The 24923-nt window shown below is 51.3% G+C and overlaps 1 protein-coding gene and 1 long non-coding RNA gene across 2 annotated transcripts; one reads left to right on the forward strand and one right to left on the reverse strand.

Annotated features, from left to right (window-relative positions):
• Window positions 1-1260: 1260 nt before the first annotated feature.
• On the forward strand, window positions 1261-2121 carry LOC149912243 (uncharacterized). Its single transcript, XR_016462321.1, has 2 exons — window positions 1261-1328; window positions 1870-2121. It is a non-coding gene; the product is annotated as an uncharacterized LOC149912243 (long non-coding RNA).
• Window positions 2122-4181: 2060 nt separating this feature from the next.
• On the reverse strand, window positions 4182-13869 carry LOC149912244 (maestro heat-like repeat-containing protein family member 2B). The gene is made up of 28 exons (XM_090131700.1): window positions 13853-13869; window positions 13619-13717; window positions 13309-13460; window positions 12807-12950; window positions 12181-12273; window positions 11829-11898; window positions 11600-11713; window positions 11441-11514; window positions 11003-11122; window positions 10768-10875; window positions 10419-10578; window positions 10271-10311; window positions 9893-10034; window positions 9368-9420; window positions 8928-9035; window positions 8499-8624; window positions 8195-8317; window positions 7905-8060; window positions 7565-7687; window positions 7200-7279; window positions 6721-6856; window positions 6513-6605; window positions 6039-6134; window positions 5738-5861; window positions 5449-5558; window positions 4921-5073; window positions 4510-4664; window positions 4182-4366 (listed from the first exon to the last, which is right to left on the reverse strand). Exons 2-28 carry the CDS (start codon window positions 13686-13688, stop codon window positions 4315-4317), a joined length of 2976 nt encoding a protein of 991 aa, XP_089987826.1. The 5' UTR covers window positions 13689-13717; window positions 13853-13869; the 3' UTR covers window positions 4182-4314.
• Window positions 13870-24923: the final 11054 nt, after the last annotated feature.

Raw genomic sequence — 24923 nt, forward strand, 5'->3', positions numbered from 1 at the left:
GCTTTTCCTTGTGTGACACAGGAGCTCTTGAGTTGAAAGCTAGAGGGATGCAATAGACAGAGATGCAACCTCTGCCAGACATAGCAAAGGTGAGTGGGATGTTGTTTCAATTAGTGCTGATGTCAGGAAGGACTGTAAGGATGGAAAGGCTGGTGTTTGCCATGGGCAGGGAAACACATCTGGTTTTCATTTTCTCTTTCTCTTTGAGTGCCAGATAAACAGGGGAGAGTGTGCCCTCACCTTGTAACTCCCCTGCCCCCTTCTGCTGAGATGGTGAAATGTCCCAGCTTCTAGAAGGACATAAGGACAAAGATATGTAATGAAAATAAGTCCAGGCTGGCTGTCCTTGTGGGCATCAGCTGCTGGCATCTGCATTGCTGCTGCCATGAGCATGGCAAAGCAGGTAAAAGGTTGCTTTTCCTTGTGTGACACAGGAGCTCTTGACTTGACAGCTAGAGGGATGCAATAGACGGAGCTGCAACCTCTGCCAGACATAGCAAAGGTGAGTGGGATGTTGTTTCAATTAGTGCTGATGTCAGGAAGGACTGTAAGGATGGAAAGGCTGGTGTTTGCCATGGGCAGGGAAACACATCTGGTTTTCATTTTCTCTTTCTCTTTGAGTGCCAGATAAACAGGGGAGAGTGTGCCCACACCTTGCAACTCTCCTGCCCTCTGCTGCTGAGAGGGAGAAATGTCCCAGCTTCTGGAAGGACATCAGGACAAAGGTATGTAATGAAAATAAGTCCAGGCTGGCTGTCCTTGTGGGCATCAGCTGCTGGCATCTGCATTGCTGCTGCCATGAGCATGGCACAGCAGGTAACAGATTGCTTTTCCTTGTGTGACACAGGAGCTCTTGACTTGAAAGCTAGAGGGATGCAATAGAGAGAGCTGCAACCTCTGCCAGACATGGCAAAGGTGAGTGGGATGTTGTTTCAATTAGTGCTGATGTCAGGAAGGACTGTAAGGATGGAAAGGCTGGTGTTTGCCATGGGCAGGGAAACACATCTGGTTTTCATTTTCTCTTTCTCTTTGAGTGCCAGATAAACAGGGGAGAGTGTGCCCTCACTTTTTAACTCCCCTGCCCTCTTCTGCTGAGATGGAGAAATGTCCCAGCTTCTAGAAGGACATCAGGACAAAGATATGTAATGAAAATAAGTCCAGGCTGGCAGTCCTTGTGGGCATCAGCTGCTGGCATCTGCATTGCTGCTACCATGAGCATGGCAAAGCAGGTAAACGGTTGCTTTTCCTTGTGTGACACAGGAGCTCTTGACTTGACAGCTAGAGGGATGCAATAGACAGAGCTGCAACCTCTCCCAGACATGGCAAAGGTGTGTGGGATGTGGTTTCCGTTGCTGCTGATATGTCAGGAAGGACTGTAAGGATGGAAAGGCTGGTGTTTGCCATGGGCAGGGAAACACATCTGGTTTTCATTTTTTCTTAAGCTTTCAGTGCTAGATAAATAGAGGATAGTGTGTCCTCACCTTGAACTCTCCTGCCCTCTGCTGCTCAGAGGGAGATATGTCCCTGGTTTTAGAAGGACTTCAGGACGAAGCTATTTAATGAAAATCAGTCCTGTCTTGCTGTCCCTGTGGGCATCAGCTGCTGGCATCTGCATTGCTGTTGCCATGAGCATGGCACAGCATGTAAAAGATTGCTTTTCCTTGTGTGAAACAGGCTCTGTTGACTTGAAAGCAAGACGGATGCAATAGAAAGAGCTGCAACCTCTGCCAGACATGGCAAAGTTGTGTGGCATATTCTTTGAATTAGTGCTAATGGCATGAACGACTGTGAGGATGGAAAGGCTGGTGTTTGCCATGGGCAGGGAAACACATCTGGTTTTCATGTTCTCTTTGTTTTTGACTTCCACAGGCCACGAGGAAGCCTGGTTCCATGGACCATCTGCAAATTGTCTGTCACTTGGGAATTCACACGTTCTTATGGACCTTGAAATACCACCTGACAGTTGGCCAATGTTTCAAACTAGAGAATCACAGACTGAAGAAACACTCAGGTTTCAGAAGGTCCTACTCAGTTTTCACTTTGTGCCTCTCCTCCAGGCTGCATGACATCTATGGAATATTACCAGAGAGGGAAATAAATAATGTTGTGGATTAACTCAAAATTTAAGTGTTCCTGATATCTCCTCATAAGATGGCCATAATCAGTCAGCAAGTCCTGCAGTACTCCAGAAGAAACACTGCAGTTCATTTAATTCAGCCAATTATTCCATGCACTCTGTTGCTACCAGGCTACTTAGTCCTCTACAGCTGCTGGTCTTCTGAAAAACATCAGTGTTTGGTTATTCATTTGGAAGCTCAGTGTTACATCCTGTAATCTCTCTAGATTTCTCCATGAGAATATGTAGAAATCTGTAAAGCTCTGAAGTCTGGTCTGGGCAATCGAGTAGTGACCTGGACTGTGAACCAGCTAAAGGAAAGAAGCCAGAGAGTTTTGGTCAGTGGAACAGAGTGAGTCTAGTTGCTGATGACACAAAACTGTGAGTGGCTGACATGCCTGAAGGCTGTGCTGCCACCCAGCAAGACCTAGACAGGCTGGTGGGTTTGGCAGGGAGAAACGCAATGAAATATAACAAGGGCAAGTGCAGAGACTTGCGTCTGGGTAAGAACAGCACCCCAGGTACCAGAATAGGTTGGGGACTGACCTGTTGGAGAGCAGTGTAGGGGAAAGAGACTTGGGGGTCCCAGTGAACAGTGGGCTGACCGTGAGCCAGCATTGTGCCCTTGTGGCCAAGAAGACCGATGGCATCCTGGGGCAGACTAGAAGGGCTGTGATTAGCAGGTCGAAAGAGGTTCTCCTTCCCTTCTACTCTGCCCAGGTGACCGCAACTGGAGTATTGTGTCCAGTTCTGGGCCTCTCCGTTCACAAGAAGGACAGGGAACTGCTTGAGAGAGTCCAGTGCAGAACTTCTTTACGGTGGGGGCGACAGAACACTGGAACAGGCTGCCCAGAGAGGCTGGGGGGACTCCTTCTCTGGAGACATTCAAAACCTGTGTGGATGCGTTCCTGTATGACCTGATCTAGGTGTTCCTGCTAGGGCAGGGGGATTGGACTAGATGATCATACAGGGTTCCTTCCAATCCCCAACATTCGGTGATTCTGTGATTCCGTAACTGGTGTGGAGAAGAGATAGCAGCTATTAAAATGAAGACTTGGTAAAAAAAAACCCTTTTCACATCTTAGCCAGGATTCTGGTATTTAATTTATTTAAATAAATAATACATTTTTAAGCTCATCTTTTCTCTTCTCTTCCTCTTCTATCCTCTTCTCTCCACTTCTCTCCTCTTCCTCTTCTCTCCACTTCCCCTTCCTTTTCTCTTCTCTCCTCTTCTCTCCTCTTCCTCTCCTTTTCTCTTCCTCTCTTCTTCCTCTTCTCTTCCTCTTCTCTCCTCTCCTCTTCCTCTTCCTCTTCTCTTCCTCTTCTCCTCCTCTTCTCTCCTTTTCCTCTTCTCTCCTCTTCCTCCTCTCCTCCTCCTTTTCTCTTCCTTCTCTCCTCTTCCTCTTCCTTTTCTCCACTCCTCTTCCTCTTCTCTCCTCTCCTCTTCCTCTCCTCTTCTCTTCTCTCCTCCTCCTCTTCTCTCGTCTTCTTCCCTCCTCTTCCCCTTCTCTCCTCTTTCTCTTCCTCTTCTCCTCTCCTCTCTTTCCTCTTCCCTTCTCCTCTTCCCTTCCCTTCTCTTCCATTCCCTTCTTCCCTTCTCTTCCCTTCCCTTCCCCTCCTTTTCCTTCCCTTCTCCCTTTCCTTCTTCCCTCCCCTCTCCTTCTGCCCCCTCCCCTCTCCCCAATCTCCCCTCCCTTCTCCTCTTCTCCTCTCCTTTTACATTTCCCTTTTTCATTCCCTTTCCCTCTCCTCTTCCCTCCTCTCCTCTCCTCTCTTTCCTCTTCCCCTTCCCTTCCTCACTTTTTTCCTCCCTTCTCCCTTCCCTTCTTACCTTCCTCTCCCCACCCACTCCCCTCACCCATTCCCCCTGCTTGTCCCCTCCCCTCCTCTCCTCTCAAATTTCCCTTTTGATTCCCTATTTCATTTCCCTTCCTCCTTGCCTTGCCTTGCCTTGCCTTGCCTTGCCTTGCCTTGCCTTGCCTTGCCTTCCCTTCCCCTCCGTTTCCTTCCCTTCCCCTCAGTTTCCTTTCATTTTTCCTTTCCTTTCCTTTTTTGTTTCTTTCCCTTTCCTTTCTTTTCCTTTCCTTTTTCATTTCTTTCCCTATCTTTCTCTTTCTTTCCCTTTCTTTCCCTTTCCTCTTCCCATCTTTTCTTTCCTTTTCTTTTCTCTTTTTCTTTTTGCCTTTCTCTTCTTTGGTCTACTGGCTCCACCGTCGAAGACAGAACTCTCTCATTCTTCTCCACGTCTCACTAGAAAAAGGAGAGTCTCAAGTTGTGAGTGAGTTCTTTTCACCTCAAACAGACTTTGAGAGGGAAAAAGAAAAGCCGCTTTGTCCCGGGATCCCCAGCTACAAGTTTGACCGCAGCAACAGCAAAGGCAGGAGAGCAGATACCTGTCTGTGGGCCCAAGCAGCCGACGGAAGTTGTCGATCACGACTTCTGCGTGACAGCGGGTGAGGATGATCACCGCCTGGCACAGGAAGGGCACGACTGCGCTCTGCTGCGTGGATGATGTGCAGCTGCGCAAGATGTACAGGATTAGTGGAACCTGAAAGAGGAAGGGGAGAAGGAACAACTTGCTGCATCCTTGACTCTGCAGGGAGTGACCGTGGACATTCAGCGCAGGAGCAGTGCCCGCTCCCTTGACATGCTGTCAAGGCCTAAGCCTAAATGTCACGCCAGCCCCCCTGTCCAAGCCCTGGCTCTGCACTCAGGCTGTGCTTCTTTCGCACAAGAAGCAAATGGCACAAGGCATCATGCAACAGCCAGAAAAAGTCCAAGACACGTGGAAGAAAGTCTCTTACGTCCCGACAGATGTCCTTTCTGTACATCTGCAGAAAGGTGATCATCCACTTCCCAGCAGCACGCACGCGCACTCCTTTGGCTTTCTTGAATGCCTCCTTGATGGCCATCATGAAGTCGACGGCGCGTTCCACGGGGAAGTTTCTGCAGACCATCTGCAGAGAAACGAGAAGCAGGAGAGATCTCATCACTGCTCTGCGGCAGCTCTTCAAAACATAAAGCAGTCTGGAGGGCACTCAGGCAGCCATCACAACGCTCCTGCTGTCCGTACCCTGCTATTTTTACGGAAGGCAGTTGAGCCTTCTCTCAGCTTCTCCACCCATGGCGTCTGCTTACATGCAAAGCCTACCTCCCAGCAGCCACAGTCACACATGCAAACAAACACACACAGTCAACATACACACAAATGCACATCATACAGTCAGCTCCTTGCACTGGGCACCTGAAGGCCAGACATAGCTGGGGGCAGCTTAGGGTCATGCAGAAGCCTACGCACTGAGATCCCACCGCCCCTTTTTGGGTCCACTTACCCTTGCGATTTTGGATGAGGTCTGGAACTGCAAGGTGGTGCTGCAGGCATGCAGCCCCTCGCACAGGCTCCTGATGTCTCCCATCTCGATGACTGTGTCGGTCTCCTTGGCTAGAAAGAGCACGGAGAGAAAAGGAAAGTCATGCTTCTGGAAACAGAACTGCTTTCCTTGGGGCAGAGACAGAGGACGGGGTGGGGACGAGAAGAGAGCTGCGCACAGTGCCTCTCCCTCCTGTAAACAGGGCCTAGGGGAGGAGAGAAGAGGGCTGGTGCACACCCATTCTACTTGCCTTGGATTCGGAGAAGGGAGCTCAGACAGGAGACAGCCAACTGGCGGGATGCGGGCATGGGGTCGCACGTCAGAGGCGCCAGCAATCCCACCAGGGAGCCAAAGTGCTTGCAGGCATCTCCTCTCTGCAGGGGCAAGAGGCAGGAAAAAAGGCTGTAGGCAGCCCCAGCTCTCACTAGCTACTTCCAGCTGTGCCTTCCCCACACACGGTGGCACAGCATGCACAGCTGGGCGGAGCTCGCCTTCCAGCTCAGGGGCAGCGGAGAGGGAGCAGGGGGCATGCGGTGGGGCTCTTTACTCACTCGAAGCTCTTCAGAAGCAGCCAGCAGCTGGGAGCAGGTCTGCAGGGCCCTCTTGCGCTCCCACACATCATCTGAGGTGATTGATTTCTGCAGGACCTGGGGCAAGGCATCTGTCTCACTGCGGACATCTTTTCTTTCCTGCCACCCCTCTCCCTGTCCCTCCTTTTCCAGCACTTATCCTCAGGACCTGCTGTCCTGTGGCTCCATGCAGCCCCTCCCCTTCCCCCCCCCCCCGCACAGCTGTCCCTGCTCTCTGCAGATGTTCCTGTCTCCTAAACCGGGAGCTGTGACCTGCCAGGGCTGGCTCCTGCCTTTCCCACTGCAGGGCCCATTTCTCTGCCCGTTTCTGAGCTCACAGCGAGCTGGCATATCAGCAGGAGATTCATCCCCCGCTGACCATCCTCTCATTCGCCAGATCTCTGTCCCTGCTATCCACAGGCATCACACTTTCTCCCTTGCCCCACATGTACTCACTTGGACTATGTTCTGGAAGAAGTCACAGCTGGGCTCTGTCTCGAGCAGGACCACCATGAGCCGGCCCAGAGCGTTCAACGATGTTTGCTGAAGCTGAAAGCAGAAGAGGAGATTGAGGTTTAGCATCACGGCTGCTGCCAGAGCATAGGCTGTGTGTGCTGAGGTCGGGTTTGACCGAGAGGTGGCCGGGAAAGTTACGGCAGGTTACCTGCAGGTACTGCGCTGCGTGCTGTGACTTCCTGATCTTCAGCATCATCTCTGCTGAAGGGTGCGTCACGATGTTCTTGCAGCACAGGACCAACATCTCCCGCATGTCCTTGCTTTCAAAACAGGGCTTCAGCTTGCTGACAGGAGGAAGAAAGGAAGAGAAATCAGAAAGAGCCTTTAGCAGTGCTCTCCAGCCTTGTTCAGACAACATCTGACTTTCTCCTAATCGACAGCTACAAAGTAAACACCCCCAGCTCCTGCTGCTGAGCATTGTCTTCAGTTCCAGCAGCGCCCACCTCCTCCCTGGCAGCAGTGAACCATCTCCCGCTCTGAAGGGAAGGAGACCCCTTCTCTTCCCCGCCACAGGACAGGAGCACCAGGGCCGTTCTCTCCTCACCCCCTGCCCCCTCCGGGCCTTTGGAGCTACCCAGAAGGTGGAGCACCATCCTGTTTTGCAATCCCAGAGGCTCGCGCCCTTACCTCAACTGCTCCAGGGCCAGAACCACCTTGAGGGGCACTGGGGAGACAGGGGCGCCCAAGTAATACTTCTTCAGCAAGTCCTGCAAGTCCCAGAGAGACACTGTCAAAGCGGGCAAGAAGCACGCGAGAGCTGTTCCACCCAGCCCAGAGACAGACACAACTGCCACGCGCCAGCCCCATCACTCCCACATTTCCCACTGCAGGATGCAGCAGCTCCACAGCTGGTGGACCTAGCCCGCTGCACAGCTGCTGCCTGCCAGCACCTGAGGCTCCCACCAGCTGGAGACGTGTGTGCCTCCAGGGAAGCGAGCCTCGTGGCACAGCCCAAAACTCCACTGCAGGCAGCTCTGGCTCTAGGCACTCACCATCAGGATCTCCAGCAGCTTGCCCTTCAAGGAGGGGTTAAGGCTGGCGGAATCACCCACGGTTTGGAAGGCAGAGCTGGAGTCGGTGATGCTCTGCACCAGTGCAAGGTTGTTCCGCAAGTCCTGAGGCCCAAGAGAGAAGAACATTCTGTGAACTGCGGGAAGGGCCGAGGGCTGCAAGGGGGACACGTGGGGGCGATGCTAAGGGAAGGCTTGGGTCTTCATCTGGGCACAAACCGTTCCCCAGGGGACCTTCAGAAAGAGAAGGCCCATCTCAGCATCTCCCCAGAGGAGGGGCTGCGGCTGGGCACAGACACCCTGGCACGTTTCAAGCTCTCACCCGGCAGCTGCAGCTGTACAGCAGCAGGATGTTGCCCACAATGTCTACCTCCAGGCGGGCGAGCAGCTGCTCCTTGCTGGCACGCAGTGCCAAGCGGCCATAGGCGAGCATGAGAGCGCTACGTGTGGCCTGAGCTCTCGTGCTGTCCAGCTCCATCTGTGTGGGGAGAAGTGCTTTGAGAACTTGCTCAGCGGCCCCCAGTGCCCAACAGTGCAGCTGGGCTCCCAAGGCAGGAGCTGCTGTGAAAATAAGGCAGAAGAAAGCCAAGGTGGAAACCCGTAACGCTTTACCTTCTTGCTCCTGGCAATCCTTCCATTCCGGCCCTTGCACAGCCTGGACGAAAACATGATGAGTGTGTCCAGGACTGGGTGGAAGTTGCCCTCAGCAGCATGGCTGACAAGAGAGATCATTCCCTGCACAAAAGAACAAGGGGCAGTTGGCGCAGGCGTGACCTTACTGGTGCAGCCAAGCACAGTGGCTGGGCCAGTCCTCGCCTGAGGGAAACGGCAGCAGTGAGGAGATCAGAAAGGTCCGGAGCAGGGCTAGAAGACAGACTGGGGACGCTCACAGAAGCTGCAGGAGAGGAGAGCTCACCTGGGCCTCAGAGGGCTCCTCCGCGTTTGCTTCCGTCAGATGTTGCAGCAGCTTCTCTTGGACGTGAATGTGGAGGACTGCCTTACAGGCTCCCAGCACTGTCCCCAGTGCCTTGTACAGGAAAGGCTGCATGGGAAGGGAAGGGAAGGGACGGAAAAGAAAGTCAGAATCTGAGACGTAGCAGCAGCCTGACCTGTTGGCAGAGGACCAGGTGGGAAGGGAGCACCCACGCTCCCTGGGAGTCGCTGAGAGCAGCCGCAGGCCGAGCTTTAGCCGGTCCCCGGGCAGCTTGCAGGGAAAGGCCCTCTGGGGGACATGGGCTGGGGAAGCAGCATGAGCGGGACGAGTGGGCAGAGCACCAGCCGCAGCCCCAGCCCCAGTTGGACACCTGCAGCTGCACCGCTGGGTAGAGCCCGGGGGAAAACCCACCTTTTCTGCAGAGCTGCTGGCAGAGCTGCCCAGCCAGCGGCTCAGCTCACAGCTCAGGCCCTTTGTCCAGGCGTCATCCTCCATCGTCTCCAGAGAAGCCCTCAGGAACTGTTGGAGAACAGAAGAAGCCAATGTTCCCTTGCCCTTTGCCTCTTCCCCCATTTCCAAGTTGCTGCAGCCTTCTGGGGAGAGGTGTCTGGAAGAACAGGCCCTCTCTCAGCTGCCCCCAGCATCCCCTCCATTAAAGCCACCTGCAGCTCTTCTCCTAAGAGCCGCCTTGGGCTTGGGACGAATGGGAAGAGGCAGTGCTGCAAAGGCATGCGGCCGCTCTGCAGCAGCATTTTAGAGGTTGTTCCTGTCCTGCGGGGGCTCATATGAGAGCAGGTCACCTTTAGGCAGGCAAGCACTGCTCTGCACCACGCCTCCTGGCAATGCTGTACCTTTAGTAGATGGTGCTCCCACTCTGCAGTGTCCGGGAAGCTCTCCGATTTCCCTGCACAGCAATAGGAAGCAAAAGACCTTTGCTTGGGATCAAGCCACAAAAGAGCTGCCGCAAACCTGGTTTGGCCTGGGCACTGGGCAAAGCTGGGACCTGCGCCCCCTCCACAATGACCTGTCCCTCCCCACAAACACTTTCCCAGTAGGAACACAGAACTGCTCCAGGACTGCTGCCTGAGGGGAGGTGAAGGGCCCATCCATCTCCTGGAATGGGTAGACTCCAGGGGGAAAGGTCCCTGGGCCTCAGTGCCGTATCCCTGAAATGGGAACTGCAGTAGAGCAAGCAGTGGGCCACAGGTTGTATTTTCATCCCTCCCTTCCCTTCCCCACCCCTCCCTTCCCTTCCCTTCCCTTCCTTTCCCTTCCCCTCCCTTCCCTTCCCTTTCCTTACCCACCCGTCCCCTCCCCTCCCCTCCCCTCCCCTTCCCTTCCCTTCTTCCGCCTCCCCCTCTCCACCAGCACTTTACCTTCAAGGCACTGCAGCAGCAGGGGGATCTCAGCTGCCCACATGGCCCCCACAGCTCTGTGGATCCTGCTGTGGAGGTTTCGCATGAGCAGCAAGGCAGCAGCTTGGAGTTCGCTGCCGGCAAAAGGGCTCCCTGCCACCACCTGAGCGAGAGCAAGGAGAAGCAGGGTCACTTCTGCAGCAAGAGCAGCGGCTTCTCCCAGGAGGGAAGCAGCTTGGCTCTGCCCTGGCGGGCAAGGAGCAACCAACAACTTTTCCCATGGTGCTGCGAGCCTGGGAAGAGAATGGCAGCCCCGGGGCTCAGGTGGACACTGGCGCTCTCGGCCATGCTGCTTCCTCCTCGGGGCTTGTGACACCGGCCCCTGGAGCATCTACTCACCAACAGGCGCACCAGCAGCGTCTGGGGAGTCAGCAGGGGGCCTGCGGGGAGAAAGGTGTGCTGAGTGCCCTGCCACATGTCCCTCCGCTGTCCCTTCTGGGTGCTAATACGGGTCAGCAGAGCTCCCTGGGGGAGTTTCTGCTCCTACCTTGAAACACGGAGCTGAGGAAGTGTGGATCCAGCTCTCCTACCTCCCGCGCTGCCAGGTCCTCTCTCTCAGCCAGGCTTTGGATGCAGCGGGAGATCGGGATCAGCATGCCCGTGTACTGAGCTGGAACTACATAGAGCAGCAGCCGTGGCCACAGGAGCTGTAGGGAACGAAGCAGTTGAGCGTGTCAGCATTCCTGCCTCCGCTCAGAGATGAAGAGGACTCTGTGAATTTCCCTGAGTTTTGTGTGCTTCAGAGCACGCTGGAGGAGAGACCTGGGGTGTTGCAATGGGACAAGGAACACGTGGTGCGAAGGCGAGGAGTGGCAGCAGGGCAGAGTGTGACTTACTTTGGTCATCCCTCTCACTGAGAAATCCAGCGATCCCAGGATGCTCATGCACTGCTCTTGCAGAGCTCCTTCTTCCTGGGCCTCCTGGGCAGAAAGGACTCCAGCTGCCTGCACAACATTGTTGTTGAAACACCAGTTACTCTCAGCTGGCTCAGGTGTGGTCCCACTGGTGCTTCTGTGCCAGCCTTTGAGCAGCAAAGGCCTTCCAAAAGAAGATGCAGCCCCCTGTCCTTACCCTTCTTCCCGTGCTGCGGCTGAACTCATTGAAGATATGCCCCACTACGTCCCAGGATGAGCAGCTCTGGGCATCGGTGCTGAGCAGGTCCCCGATGAAACGCAGAATGGCCTTCCTCACCTGCCAGGGGTCAGTTATGGGTTTGATTTTCCAGGTCAGAAGGCAAAGGGAAGCTACGTGCTCATTGGGACAGCCCTTTGGGCACGAGCAGAGACAGTGAGAGCAGAGGACAAGCCTTGGCTCTTGAGGTGAGGGCGAGGCCGTAGCACCAGGCGGTGCGCCTTCCAAGTGCAGCACAGGGACCTGCCTGCTCCACTCTGCCTGCTCTCCCCACAGGAGCCATCGCAACCCTGTGGTCAATGCCCCAGCACCTGTCTAGTCACCCCAGCCCTGCCCGTCACCACTCCGACAGAGCTTTCTTTTCCCAAAGCAGCTCACCTGGATCCTGGGGTCGCTGCACACGCACTGCAAAGCCTCTGCGACCTGGGGCAGCTTTTCTGTCATCACAGGCTCTGCAAGAGATGTGCAGAAGCATGCATGGAGACACAACCCTGATGGCAAAAGGGATCCCTGGAAATAGCGACCCATGGTACTGACCATCAGAGCAAGCTAGAGCACTGAGCAGACCCAGGGCTGCCACGCGTCCAGCCTCCCTCTCATCGCCCAGCTGCAACCGCAGAAACAGGACTGCTTCCTCTGGGCAGATCCGGGCTGCAGAGAGAAAATCCCGTGCTGTGTTAGCAAGAAACACATGCCCATTCCTGAGGTTGGCGAGAAAGGTTTTGGCCAGGGCACTGCCAAGCATTGCCAAAGCTCCTCTCCTTACCCTGCAGCAGGATGCAGCGGGTCAGCTCTGTGCTATCAGCCTCGCTGTGCTGCCTGGTGTCATCAGAGAGCTGTGGGAACAAGGTCCGTTTTAGAAAATCGCATCAGCACTGAGGACAAGAAAGAAACTGTGCTGCCAGCTCTCGTCTCCCTTGGCACTCTCAGGGAGAGGACATGCAGACAAAACCCGGCCTGCCCCACAGCATCCCTGGGGGTACACGCATGGCTCTGGAGGAGCCTCAGGCATGCAGGAGCTACAGCTGAGCACCTGTCAGAGGCTCAGAGCTCTGCAGTCCTCCTGAGACTTGGACAAGAGGGAAACTGCTGTGGGTGCAAGGATAGGCTCCCCTTACCTGGTAGAACATGGCACTGGTAATGGCCAGAAACTTGTCCTTGGGGATGATGGTCTGAACTCCCTCTAAGGCCTCCAGGAAGATAGTGAGGCTCTGTAAGAGACCAGGAGAGGAAAAAAGCGCTGCAGCCACATCTAGCCACTTGGGAGCGGAGAAACTGTTTTCCAATGGTTTCTCCACTGGGGGAAGCTCCTGCACACTGTTTGGCATTCTTGTTTGTCCCCCAACTCTCAGCAGCACCCAAAGTCTCTCTGCTTTCAACCGAGCCCTGTTGGCATCGTTTGCAAGCATTTCCCACCCAGCATCCCTCTTCTCCCTCATCAGATGCAACTAAACGTGGTCTGCCTGGTTGTTAGCACAGAGCTCCTCAGGCACTCAGAGCCCCACGGTGGTGGTTGTGAAGCTTCCCATCCCCAGAAGATGGGCCCCACTGACTCCTGGCTCCCTCCTGGTTCCTGTCCCCATTGTTCTTCCCTTGACGGAAGAGCTCAGGAAGCCTCAGACCTCCCTTGATCACCTGTTCCTTCTTTCTCCAAGGGTCCCCCACCTCCTCCCCGCATCCCCCTGACCCCTCGTGGCATTTGCATGGGCCCCACATCCACGCTGAGCCCTGCACAACATCTCACCTTGGTCACTCTGCAGATGTCTTGGACCTCCTGATACGGGCGCACGAGCCAGAGGAGCTGCTCCCAGACGTGCTCTCGGTGCAGCTCCTCTTGCAGGAGGACAGCCATCATGGCAGTCACAGCCCCGAAGACGGCCTGCTTGTCCTGGAGAGGAATGGCAGAGGCCCGGCATCAAAGACTGAAGGTCTGCCCTTCCGACAGAGAGGGCTTTCTCTTTTCCTTCCCCTTCCCCATACCCCCTTGCCCAGCAGGAGATGAGCTCGCTCTGGACAGCAGGGAGATTCTCCCCACACCCTCGTCCCCAGCACTCCCTGCCACAGTGCTGTGATATGCAGCTGCTTCCTGGCACGGAGATGCAGCCCCGAGCGCAGTTTGGGGCCCTTTGCAGAGCCAGCCCACTCCCTCTCATCACCCCTCTGCTCTCAGCCCACTGGGCACAGACAGAGCTGCTGACACGGAGGTCCCTGCTGCCATCCTGGGCTGGGAATGCAGCAGTGCTCACCTCTTCCTCCTTGCAGTCCTGCCAGTTTGTCAGCACGGAGAAGAAGAGCAGGTGCAGATTCTCGTAGATTTGTTCTTTCTGCACGACAGGCCGGGGGCATTGCTTTCCAGAGCAGAAGTGAACCCGGACTCCTTCTGACCATTGTTTCACAACTGAGAAAACAAAATGAAACAACAAAATAAACGAAGAATTAATTTTAAAAGAAAAAACAAACAAAACCAAACCAACAAGAGAAAAGGGAGCCTGTGAGAGTCTGCAGGGCAGGATGCAAGGGCTGTCCTGAGACCCCCTGCTCTGGTCCGGCACTCACCAGCACAAGCGAGGCGCAGGGTCCGGCCGCTCCTCACCTGGCCCACCACACTGCGCAGGCCAGCCAGCATCAGCCACGTGAAGGGGATGCACTGTGGAGCTGCAGAGGAGAAGGAGAGGTCCACAGTCAGAGCCCTGGCAGCAACAGAGGAGGGGGCGAAGCCCTGCATCCCCCAGAGAGGAAAGACCCCTTTCCCCCGTTGTCATAGGTGTAGGGTGGCTGAGAGCACTCTACCGTAGATGCCGAACAGTTTGCTGAGGGTGATGAGCACGAAATCCTTGGGTCTCTCCCCGATGGCCTTCAGCTGGCCCTGGAGCTCAGCCATCACCAAGCTGAAATGCATCCGGGCCAGAGCCACCAGGACGTTGCTGGCAGCCGTCCTCACGTTGTCCCTGACACCCTGAAAAGGAGTCACTGGTGACACACCGTCCAGGAGACTGCCTGAGACCCTGGGAAGGGCTGAGCCACCGCCGTCCACCAGCACAACACCAGCACGGGCAGCGGCTCCCTTTGCCTTTGGCTGTAACCCCTCACCTGGGCTGCCGTCAGGTCCCGGGACACCTCTGCCAGCAGCCGGTTCACCACTCCGCACGGCGGGCGGCTGTCGTCTTCCCACAGGGCGCCCTCCAGCTCGCGGTACACCTGTGCTCGATCACCCTGGGGACAGGACCAGTCATGCTTTGCTTTGCCCTTGCTCTCGGGGAGCCACCCACTGCCACCCATCACCGTGCCGGTGTGGTGCCGCGGCCCGGCACCCACAGGACCACGGCACTGCGCCACGGCAAGGATTCACGGCCGGACGTCCCCAGCTCACCTCCCGGTCTTGCAGGCGCTGTTGCAGCACAGTCACAGCGGAGACAGGGACAGGGCTCGGCACCCTGCTTCTCTCCCTGCGACGCGTACGTCTGGGCACGCAGCCCACACAGGCAAAGAGACCTGGAAGCAAAGAGCGGAGCAGCTGCCGCCGGTGTCGCTCGGAGCCAGGGCCGAGCATCCGGCCGGCTCTGGGAGGAACGCTCCTCCAGCCCCACGGTTGGCGGGGACGGGGGAGGGAGCTTTCCCCTTGCTGGGGTGCCGGGGAAACCACGGCGGGCAGCTGCGCTCAGCAGAGCGAGGACGGTGCTGCCGGCGCGGCCTGAACTGACTCTGGAGGCACACGTGCGCTCGGGCGGCGTCACGGCGTGCGGAGAGGTGGAGGGACTCACCTCGAAGGGCTCTCAGCCGCTCCATGACAGCAGGAAATCTCCAGGTAGACGCAACGCTCTCTCTGGTTCCGCTTCCTGCGGGTCCCACAAGCGGACTGAGCCACCGCTCCCACCGCTGCCACGAGGGCGCACGAGGTACCACTGTGACATCACAGCGCAGTGTCACCTCACAGGGAATGGCTGGGGACCAGGCAGCACGCAGGGCAGCCCTGCAGGCCCCCAAACGCAGCATCTTCTGTGATGCACTCGGCTCTGGGGTTCCGGTTCCATGCGGAATTCCTTCCATGAAGTTGTAATAAAGACATTTTACTGGCTTAATAAATAGGACCTGAACTGGTAAAGTACTTCACGAGGGCTTAATTCTAAGATTTAGGTCTCAGAAGGAGCCCTTGGTTACCAAACACCAGCAGTTTAGCAATACTGGTGCACCAGCACATTAGCACTATCCTAATGGATACCACGGTTACTGTAGAAATTCCCTGTCTCACTGTAGAAACTAAAACATACTCCTGGATGATTACAATAATTTTCTGTCCATTCAGATGCTCTGAAACAATAAATGTGCATAGCTCAATTACATTTGACGCATAGAATGTCAGCAATCAACATAGTTTAATAACTTTTCTAAGAGTGAAGGGATTTTCACTACTTTTGAAAAGAATCCATAATTGCACACTCACTCTGCAAAATGAGTTCATCTTGTTACAGAGTGGTTCTTACTGGAATGAAATGCGCCGTGCTAAGTAAACAGCTACAGTCAGATTGGCACAAAACCCAAACACATTCCAAGGATAAATGTTTATAACAAATAAAATGAAATGAACACATCTTATGAGTGCTTTTAGAAACGTGCTCCTGTTACTCGTTACAAAACAAATGGCTGCAACATACATAAAGTGAAGGAAAACACCAAACAAATAAGGCAGGAACAGGCTCAAAGTGTTACATGAGCAAGAAGAAAAACTATGAAAAATCAGGCATGCTTCAGCAGGAAGGTATTTGTGAAGAAAATGCTGCCAAATATAAGGCACGTATTTATTCTGTGCTGAGTAACTGAAGAGCCGCATCTACTTCACGGAGATGTGCTGCCAGAGCTGCACAGTCAGCACAGAGTTTGAAAGCAGAATGCATGTCTCTGAAGACAGGTATGCAAAGCCATAAAACCAATGGCTGAATGATGCAGAACAGCATCTCTAAAAGCATCTCACCTTTCTGGAATGGCTGCTGTTCCTATGTGATATGGGTTCTTTCAAACTGCACGTCAGACCTGACACCTCTGTGTGAGCTCCCAACCCAGTTCTGAAAGACAACACTGAACATTTTGGGTGGGCTTTGGCTTGCAATGTGGCTCTATGTGAGCTAAGCCCCCATTATGGTCTGCATAGATGTAACCAAAACAACTGCAGCCCAAAGAGGAGTTCAGCTCATCCTATCTCTGGATAGCTAAACATCTCACAGGCTCCATAGGCTGCACTGCTGTATAGGCAAATGGATACAGTGAAATAAAGGAGTCTGCTTAACAGAATTGGAAACTCCACTGCACTGCCTTTCATTACTTGGTCTTATCATTTTGTCTGTTTGGAAGAGGGGAGCTGTATCTTTAGGAAGCCTTGACCTGGTCCAGTTGGAAACGTGTAATTCCCAGAGGCTCATCAGAACAACACATCATGGTACAAGGTGATGTAAATGTCCAGCTGAACCCAGCCCCAAAGCTTTCTCTGCAGGAATGTGATTGATGTTGGTGTGGAGCTGCGACAGCCAACTCACAGCCCATGAAAGGACATCTTGTTAATGCTCCAGAAGAGGGGAAAGATAAATAGCTCTCTAAGTTCTGTACTTCATATACCAGCCACAGTTACGGCTCTTCATAAATATTTTCAGAGAGACATCAATCAGAAATGCCACTTTATTTCTTCCCACACCTGAACCTGTGAGGTTTTATTTTGGGAAATTAAATCTACCTACTCCACACAGACAGACTGTTCCCTGGATACCACGGAATGAACGCAGTAAAGTGATCTCTGGGCTGTGCCAGGGCTGGGAACGCTCTCCGACGTGTGCATCCTCTTGCCCTTACAGGACAGAAGAGCCTGAAACGCTGGAAGGCAAACTGAACAGCTCTGAATATTTGACAGCCACCTTTGTTCCTATCTCACCCTTCTGCAGTGTTGATCTTACAGGCACTGGGCATGAAGTACGAATTGCAGAACACAGGTTTCCTCTTCCTCCATTCAGCATGTGCTGTGCTGCAGAGCTACGGAATCTTTCCATCTGTCGGCCGGGTCAGATATATTGTAAAAGGTTTCTTGGGCTTGGCTACAAATGTTGCCCTGATCTGTTGGACTCCTCCATCAGTACAAGTGCTTACAAAGCACACGGAGGATACGAGGCCTTGCAGAAACTGAGTAAATCATACGAGGAACAAACATCAGAGCTGCAGCAGCACACAAAATAGGAGACGTTTCACCGTGGGCGATTTGTTTAGCAACTCCTCCATCATCCTTCAATTTCAGACAACAATCAGAGTCACTCAGTTTGCCACCCGGTGACTCTTCAGGAGTGGTGACACCAGTGTTACATGAGAGCCCTCAGTACAAACCAGCAGAGGTAATCCCAGAGACACACACATCTCTCACCAAAACTTAGGCACTTTCCAACAGCGAGGAGTTTTGTATACCTATAGGTTTTAACGACTCTGGAAGCCCCCTAACTACAGCAGTCGTTCTCTCAGGATCAGCGGGCATCACCAGAGGTGATTCATGCTGTGGCTGCAGCTTTCTATCACACATCACACAAATAAGACATCTCCACTTTTCATGCTGGCGATGCTGTCACTCATTTTTCAATGCAATGAAAGACCTACACCAAGGGAGGAGGGGGTGCATGTATTCAAAAGCCCAGGCAACTCCTTACCTCCCCAGCTCGGTTCGTAGTTCAGCCACTGATCTTCAGTAGGGGTGGGTCGTTGGGTGTTGCTGTTCTGTTGACAACGACTGCAACAGTGACCATGGCGATGATGGCCCCTTTTCAGTGCTTTCCAAGTGGTCGAGTCAGCTGTCTTTGGAGTGACAGCTCAAATCCACAGTGGTCGAGTCAGCTCTCCTTGCAGTGGCAGATTCTGGCTCTGGGATCTCAGCAGAAACTCCTTGGTTCCCATCTTCTGGGCCTTGCCAGCAGATAAGAGGGAGCAGGGATGCCCACCTGCATCCTGTTTTCACAGGACACGAAGGTATCATTCCCAGCTTTCCCAGACCGAGCTGGAGCTATTTAGTCACAGGCAGATCTTCTCCAGTAAACACTCCTGAGCACTCTCTTCTGGAGGCAAGCGGCTCTGGAGGAAGGGCTTTCAAATGTCCACAGAGTGATGTCGATTGTCCTTATTTCTTGTGTCCCACACTGAAGTTAGCTTTTCCCTTCCCACCAAGGGCCGCAGTCTTTGATTCTCTCCATCTTCCCCCATCTTGCTCCCTTGTCCGTCACAGGAAAGCTCTACTTTCTAAAGTGCACACGATGCCTTGTTTACCTGCTGCCATGCTGCTCAGTGCCGTCTCTTCTCCTGCTCTGTGCTGGAATACATTCAGACACAGCCTGATTTTCCAAGAAATCAAGCTCACAGTTCTGTTCCGACCATTACTGGATTGTGGAAGGATGCTCCCAGCAATATGCCATTCAGCAGGTAGAGCTTGTTGCTGGGAGGATGGTAAGATTTGACTCAGAAAGAAGGCTGTCACTGCAGCCAAAACCTTGTCAGAAGAGAGACGTGAGCTTGTCATTTGTCCATTGCATTCCTTGCAGGTTTGATACAGCACATGAAGATTTCGGTACATCAGCAGTGAGCTTTCACCATTCTCATCTTCACTTGTGATTGCTTGGGTGATTTACATACCAGCAGCACAAGGAGCCTTTATACTTCTTCTTCCTTTGTCTTCTTATTGGAAAATCACTGTGACACATTAAAAGCCAAAGCCAAGTGTCTTTGCTGCATACCAAGGCAGACAGAAAAAGAATTAACACTGATTGTGGCCTTCTGTTCTGGGCAGATGAGAAGTGCTTGAAGAGATGCTTCAAATGGCCGTTTGTAGCTCATTCTCCAGTGCTGCAAGCTCTCTTGGTTTGGACTCTGGCTTAGAAAACAGCACTGGAGAGGAACTCAGACCTCCTCATTGCTGCAGAGCCTCAAGGCCCTTCTTCCCCTGATGGATTTCTGCCAAGGTTCAGCTGTGAGACACTCATTTTTAGCAGCTAAGTACAGAATTCTGCACTCTGGAGAACCATGACACAAACTTCTTTCATTTTATAATAGAGTGTGAATGTGAGTGTGTTGATGAAGCAATGTACCATAGAAGTGCTGTGACCTTTTAGTCATGTCAGCATGTTTTGGGAGCAAGAGGCAACGCAGTGTTGATGATCTCCACATCTTTCCGGCAGTGAAATTTACTTTAAAATTTCTGCAGGAAAAGGTTTGTGCCAAATGAGAAAGCTGAATTTCCCACCGTCAGTCCCACAGATTCCTTCTCTCCCATTGGAAACGTCTGGGACATTACTGAGAAAAACACTGCAGTCTTTTGTTCAGGGGTTGGCAAAGGCAATGCTCCCTGCATTCCTTGCAGGGGGCTTTTTCCATGACTTTTTCACTGCTGTACACAAGTGCATACGGATACTTGGACACTCCGATGTAGGTCGCTCCAAAAGTAATGCCTGCTGTTGATTTCGATGGAAACTGCAGCTCTGCTGCCATCTGCTGGCACGACAACAAAACGTAATGGAGTATTTGTAGGAAGGTTCAGCCTCTGCTGCCGTACCACCAACAGTCACCTCTGATATCATGGGCCTACATCAGAAAATAGGAGGCGTTACTTTTGGAGCAGCCCTCATATATTATATATATATGTATCTGAGTAGCAGCAGCTCTCACAGGCAATATTCTGATGCTCATTTGGTTGTGCTGAAGCAGTATGTGTTCAAAGAGTGCATTTAGAGATGCTTTCATCACATACTTTGTGACACAGTCTGCAGATCTCTGTTTAGGACTCGATTTGTAGAACTGTTCACAGAGCTCCTTTATAGAAAGCTCTGGAGGTGGAGCAGCAGGACCTGATAACTCAGTCACATAAGGAAAGATTAGCAAGGTAGGAAGAATGATACTACTCTAGAAAGTAATACATGATGTCAGAACATAGGAAAAGATGTTATGCAAAGGAAAAAAAAAAGAAAGTGAATAATTGCAGATGTTTTAAATTTGCATGTGTGCCATTTACAATCTTTGTCAAACCTTTGGGAGAAAAAGGATTCCAACCAGCAATTAGGAATTCTTGTTTTCTGTTTGGCAAACAAATGATGTAGAGGCTGAAATGGTAGGAGGATAACTCTGTCACACAGAAATCAGTATTCTGAAGCTTCTGGGAAAGAAAAGAAACCAGAAGAATTACAAAGAAGTGTTGTGGTTATTTGCTGACATTCTGCATTTTTTATGTTTTAATGATTTCACTGTCGTGGATGTCTCCAGAGTGCTATAAAATAGGGGAAAAAACAACAACAAACAAACAAACCAAAAACACTAACATTGGCTTACATGGTTAAAATGTGGATGGAGGAGTAACACACCTGGTAAAAGCATTGTTCTGCATTTGGCAGAGTTCTGTAATCACAAAACACAGACACTTATCTGGCTTGTGACTGGAAATGTGTGTCTTCTGAAATCCACTGCTTCAATTCATGCCTAAAGTAATGCTCTAAAGGTCTATTATTGAAAATATGTTTTGGACATTAAGGGCAGCCAAGAAAGGGCCTGCAAAAGCACTCTGCTCCCCATCAATAATTCTTTCTTCTTTTGCAGGAATTGGCAGAGTAACCCATCTGACCTGAAACAAAAAAAGGATGTAAACAGATCAGATGTTCTATATCTGAACATAAATGTTTCCATCTTTCAGGTGTAACTGAGAAGCTGAACCAGATGCTGCCACTATTGACCAGTACCTAGAAAACACACGCAATGCAGGAGGGTTTGTTGCACTGTGATTGCTTTTTATCGCACCTGTCAGAACGTGAGTGAAGCTAATAGATGGGCTGGTGCTCTGATGCAAGGTAACAGCAGGCGTTCAATTCATGCTGTTAGTGCAGAATTGGCTCAAAGAAGGGAGACTTTAATTCACTGAGCTTTGCTCACTGGAAATGAAGGTGCAGGCTGTTCATAAGGGTACAGAAGCAGAGCGCAGCCTGTGTGCCACCAGGTGGCATGGAGGGTGCAGCAGAGCAGGGACTGCATCAGAGTTCTGTGATCTGTTGCAGCTCCCCGGGCAACTTGAGGAGTCAGCAACATCAGGACGTACAAACAGAATAAGGATGCTGGGATGAGGACCTGGTGGTGCCAAAGTGCTTCCCTGCCTCTCTCGGAGCCGAAGACTCACCTTTTTTACAAAATGCCTTTGGGGAATTCTGCTCATTATAACATCAAAACACATCTCCATCCCGAAAGCTACCAGCCTCCAAGGGGTGACAGCCTCTCACTGAGCATGCACACCAAATGTTTTTAACCACTACCTTTTAAAGCCATGTGAGGAAAGTTTACACCAGTCAGAACAAAGCCATGTAATCACTGGAGTGACTCCAGCTTCACCTGTGGAACAGCAAATAGTATGAACATGGATAAGGATGGGGGGAAGATGAGGGAAGGTAGCTTTGCAGGCAAGTAGGAGAACAGCTCTGACCCTGGGAGCAGCCAATGGGCAGATCCCCTCTTTGCCCCCCACAGGCAGTGCTGGTAGGCGAGATTCACACACTTGGTCCTGCTTCCCTGTAATTTTGGTTTATACCTTGGTGCTCTTGTGGACAGGCTGTATTCCTCTTAGTTCTTTGCACATGCTTTGCATTATCCTTGGTTAACCTCACAGCTCTGCAGGCAGCTATCACATCCTGTGTGTGAGAGTGGAAGGGATGGCCAGATTTGGGGATGCCTCTGGTTAGATTAAGGCAAAACGAAATGCAGAGGTTCTCACACAACCCTCAGTTTTAATAGGAATCTAATGCTACAGTTATCCCAAAATAGTGCACGGTAAGAATTAAATCTGTCTTGACTGTAAGGCTAAATATAAAACTTTTTGTTGGTCCTTAACAACAATGAATTATCACCAGCCATCCAAAAGAACCTCTCAGCATGTGCCATTCCTGACCAAAATGACAACTAGAATCAAATATTATAAACTGATGGAAGTGAGTACAGTCACACAAACCTCAGTGACTACGGAACAGAGGTGTTTTGAAGAATGCTATTTGCTAGATGTGAGCAAAAAGGGTAGCAATGCAACCAAATTTCATCAGGGTCACAGAGATGCAGGAGTTGTGGCCAGTGCCAGAAAGCATGAAGGGATTTGGGAACCTATGTAAAACTGTACCTTCCATCATCTCCTGTGAGAGTGTTCTACAGCTGAGCTGTGCATTGCATGCCTTTGTTCCTTTGCTCTGAAACTTTTCTTTGCTGGTGCAATTCCATGTCCTCTGGTCTTACAATGGAAGAATCAGAGATCAGTGGTTCCCTGTTAAACTCTGCCAGTCATACTCTTGGTTGTCTGCTTTCTGGCCTGAATTGCCCTTGGTTATTTACTGTTTTTCGTATGAAAGTTGTTCCACAATCTGATCATCCCTAGAGTCCTCCTCTGAACCCACTCACATCCTTCTCGATGGCTTTTGAGATGGGAAGAACAACATTCAAAGTGCAGCCAATGATGCACCTCCATAGAGGCACATCTTTTCCACTGCCTTGTCTTCTTCCTTGCAGAAAGGTTCATCATATGCATTTTTTTAGAGGATTGCTAATGAGAAAATCTGAAGATGCAAAGGTATGTTTTAGTTGGCTGAACTCTTCTCAGCTCCTTGTTCCCAATTGCACGTAGATAAAACTGTTGGCTCTGATGCTGGAGCAGGACAATTAGCCTTCTTTCCACAGCCTCCCACAGCATTTCTGGCTTCAGAGCAGAAACTGCTTCTCATTACTCCTACACTGAGATGTGTTCTGTTGTGATGACTGCTTTGCGCCCTCAGGCAAAATCTCCTACAAAGCACAGATTTGTCCTCTCCCAGTTCACCAAGAATGGAGAACTTTGGGGTATTCCTCACACCTCGCTTTTTATTCATATGGGATGTGGGGCAGCCTTGGGAAAGTATGAGATGACACGTGGCACATTCTAACTTAATGCACAAGAAGCAGAAGTTGCAGACTATGAGGGGTAAAAGGCTGGTTATATAAATTCTTTGTCACCTCCAGAACTTCTCTTCCCTGCCTTCCATCATTTGATTTCTTTCTTTAAATGCTTAGTATTTTTCTTTAGCTTTTAAACTTTCTCATCCAATATTTCCAATAGCCAATATTCCACCTGAATTTTCAGATATTTCTCTGCAGTATTTGTACAGTTCCTGTAGTTAACCTCATAGTCATACTAAGCTTGATTTACACAACACCTCCACTAGCTGTGAATGTTCCCTTTATCTGCAGAGATCATGGCCTGAGCCTGACGTTTCTTCATTTCACTTATTTAGGAGTAACATATTCTCCTGTCTCCAAATGATGTTTCCACAAGATAAGTTTGCACTCAAAGCTATGCACTCCCTTAAAGCAGGCAGAAACCACACAGACGTGACTCTGAAGTTGGCTTAGAAATACCTTGGAACCCAGTTATCATTGCAGATCCTTGACAACCACAGGAAGAGTTTTTCAGATTCCTTCTTTGTGAAGGACTGCAGGTAAACAGCCATTCATGTGCTGAAAAACTAAACAATAAGCACAAAGTGTAGCTCGTGGCAAGCTGAGCAGCCATTGGTAATCTGTCATTATGTCAAGTGACTCAGGGCTTTGTGTCTGTTGCTCCTTCTCTTGCAGGTAGATCTCAAATACTTTCTTCAATCCATCTCCCTTTCCATTATATGCCTGGTTTGTATCTTCCTAATAAACTGCTCCATAAATGCTGCTGCCATCAGATTTGCATTTAGAGAAATACATTTGAACACAATTAAAACAGTGAGAGGCCATCAAATCAGGAATCAAACGCTGTAGGCTATAAGCTTGTCAGTCAGACAATAGGAGCATCACAGCTTGCACTTGATTATAACACTTCTTCAGAGATGCAAAGGACAAGAATGCACTCAGGAACTGCACTCAGCAAGGTTTTACTAAGAGCACATCATATTTGACAAGCCTGACTGCCTTCCCTGATTGCTTATGTGGGCAGGAGGGCATACATCACAGGACATCACAGGACATACATGCCAGGACAGAGCAGCTGATCTGGAGGTGTAAGGGACTTTTAGGGGTTTCCTTTGCCAGGCAAACACCAAGAAAGTAAAGCGACCCCACAGCACCAGGCAGCCCTCATGGGAGTGGCTGATGGCCAGGGTGTTGTCAGGGCAATGGAGACCATACTCACAGCCCTGAAAAATGGCAGCTGGGAAGCTTTCTATGTGGGGAAAGAGCTGTAATTCTATTAGGAAGGAAAAAGCGTGCCTAAAAAGCTCATTCTAGTACACTAACAGGTTTTCTGAAGCTGTTGGAAAGACCTCTAAGATCATCTGGTCCAGCCATTGTCTCATCTCCACCATGCCCACTAAACCACATCCCTCAGTGCCACATCTCCACGTTTCCTGAACACCCCCAGGACTGTGGCTGCACCACCTCCCTGGCAGCCTGTGCCAATGCCTCACCACTATTTCTGAGCAGAATTTCCCCTGGGCTGTTAGTGTTTTGTCATCGTTGAATAGGGTTTGCTAGCTGTATTCAACATACATTTTGTTCTGTTTTGTTTTGTTTGTTTGTTTGTTTTGGTAGCCATTCCTCTAATAATGACTGAGTTTTAGCTGTGACTGTATTCTGTGCCATTTTCTATGTTAACTGCTGGCAAATTTGCAAGTGTAGAAATGTAGGATTGAAGATAAAGCAGGGAGAATGAGTAATTTTGAGGAAAGTGTTGTGTGAGATAATCACTGGCTGTTTCTCCTTCTGCCTCGTGGTTCTGTTTCTAATTCTAGAAGTGTAACAGCCTGCAGTATGAGAACAGCTGAATGTGGTTGTGTTTGCTTTGCGCTTACTTCTGTGTTTCACTTTTTGTTTGCCA

The sequence above is a fragment of the Phasianus colchicus genome, chromosome Z, assembly GCF_987193195.1.
Source record: "Phasianus colchicus chromosome Z, bPhaCol1.hap1.1, whole genome shotgun sequence".
Classification (NCBI taxonomy): domain Eukaryota; kingdom Metazoa; phylum Chordata; class Aves; order Galliformes; family Phasianidae; genus Phasianus; species Phasianus colchicus.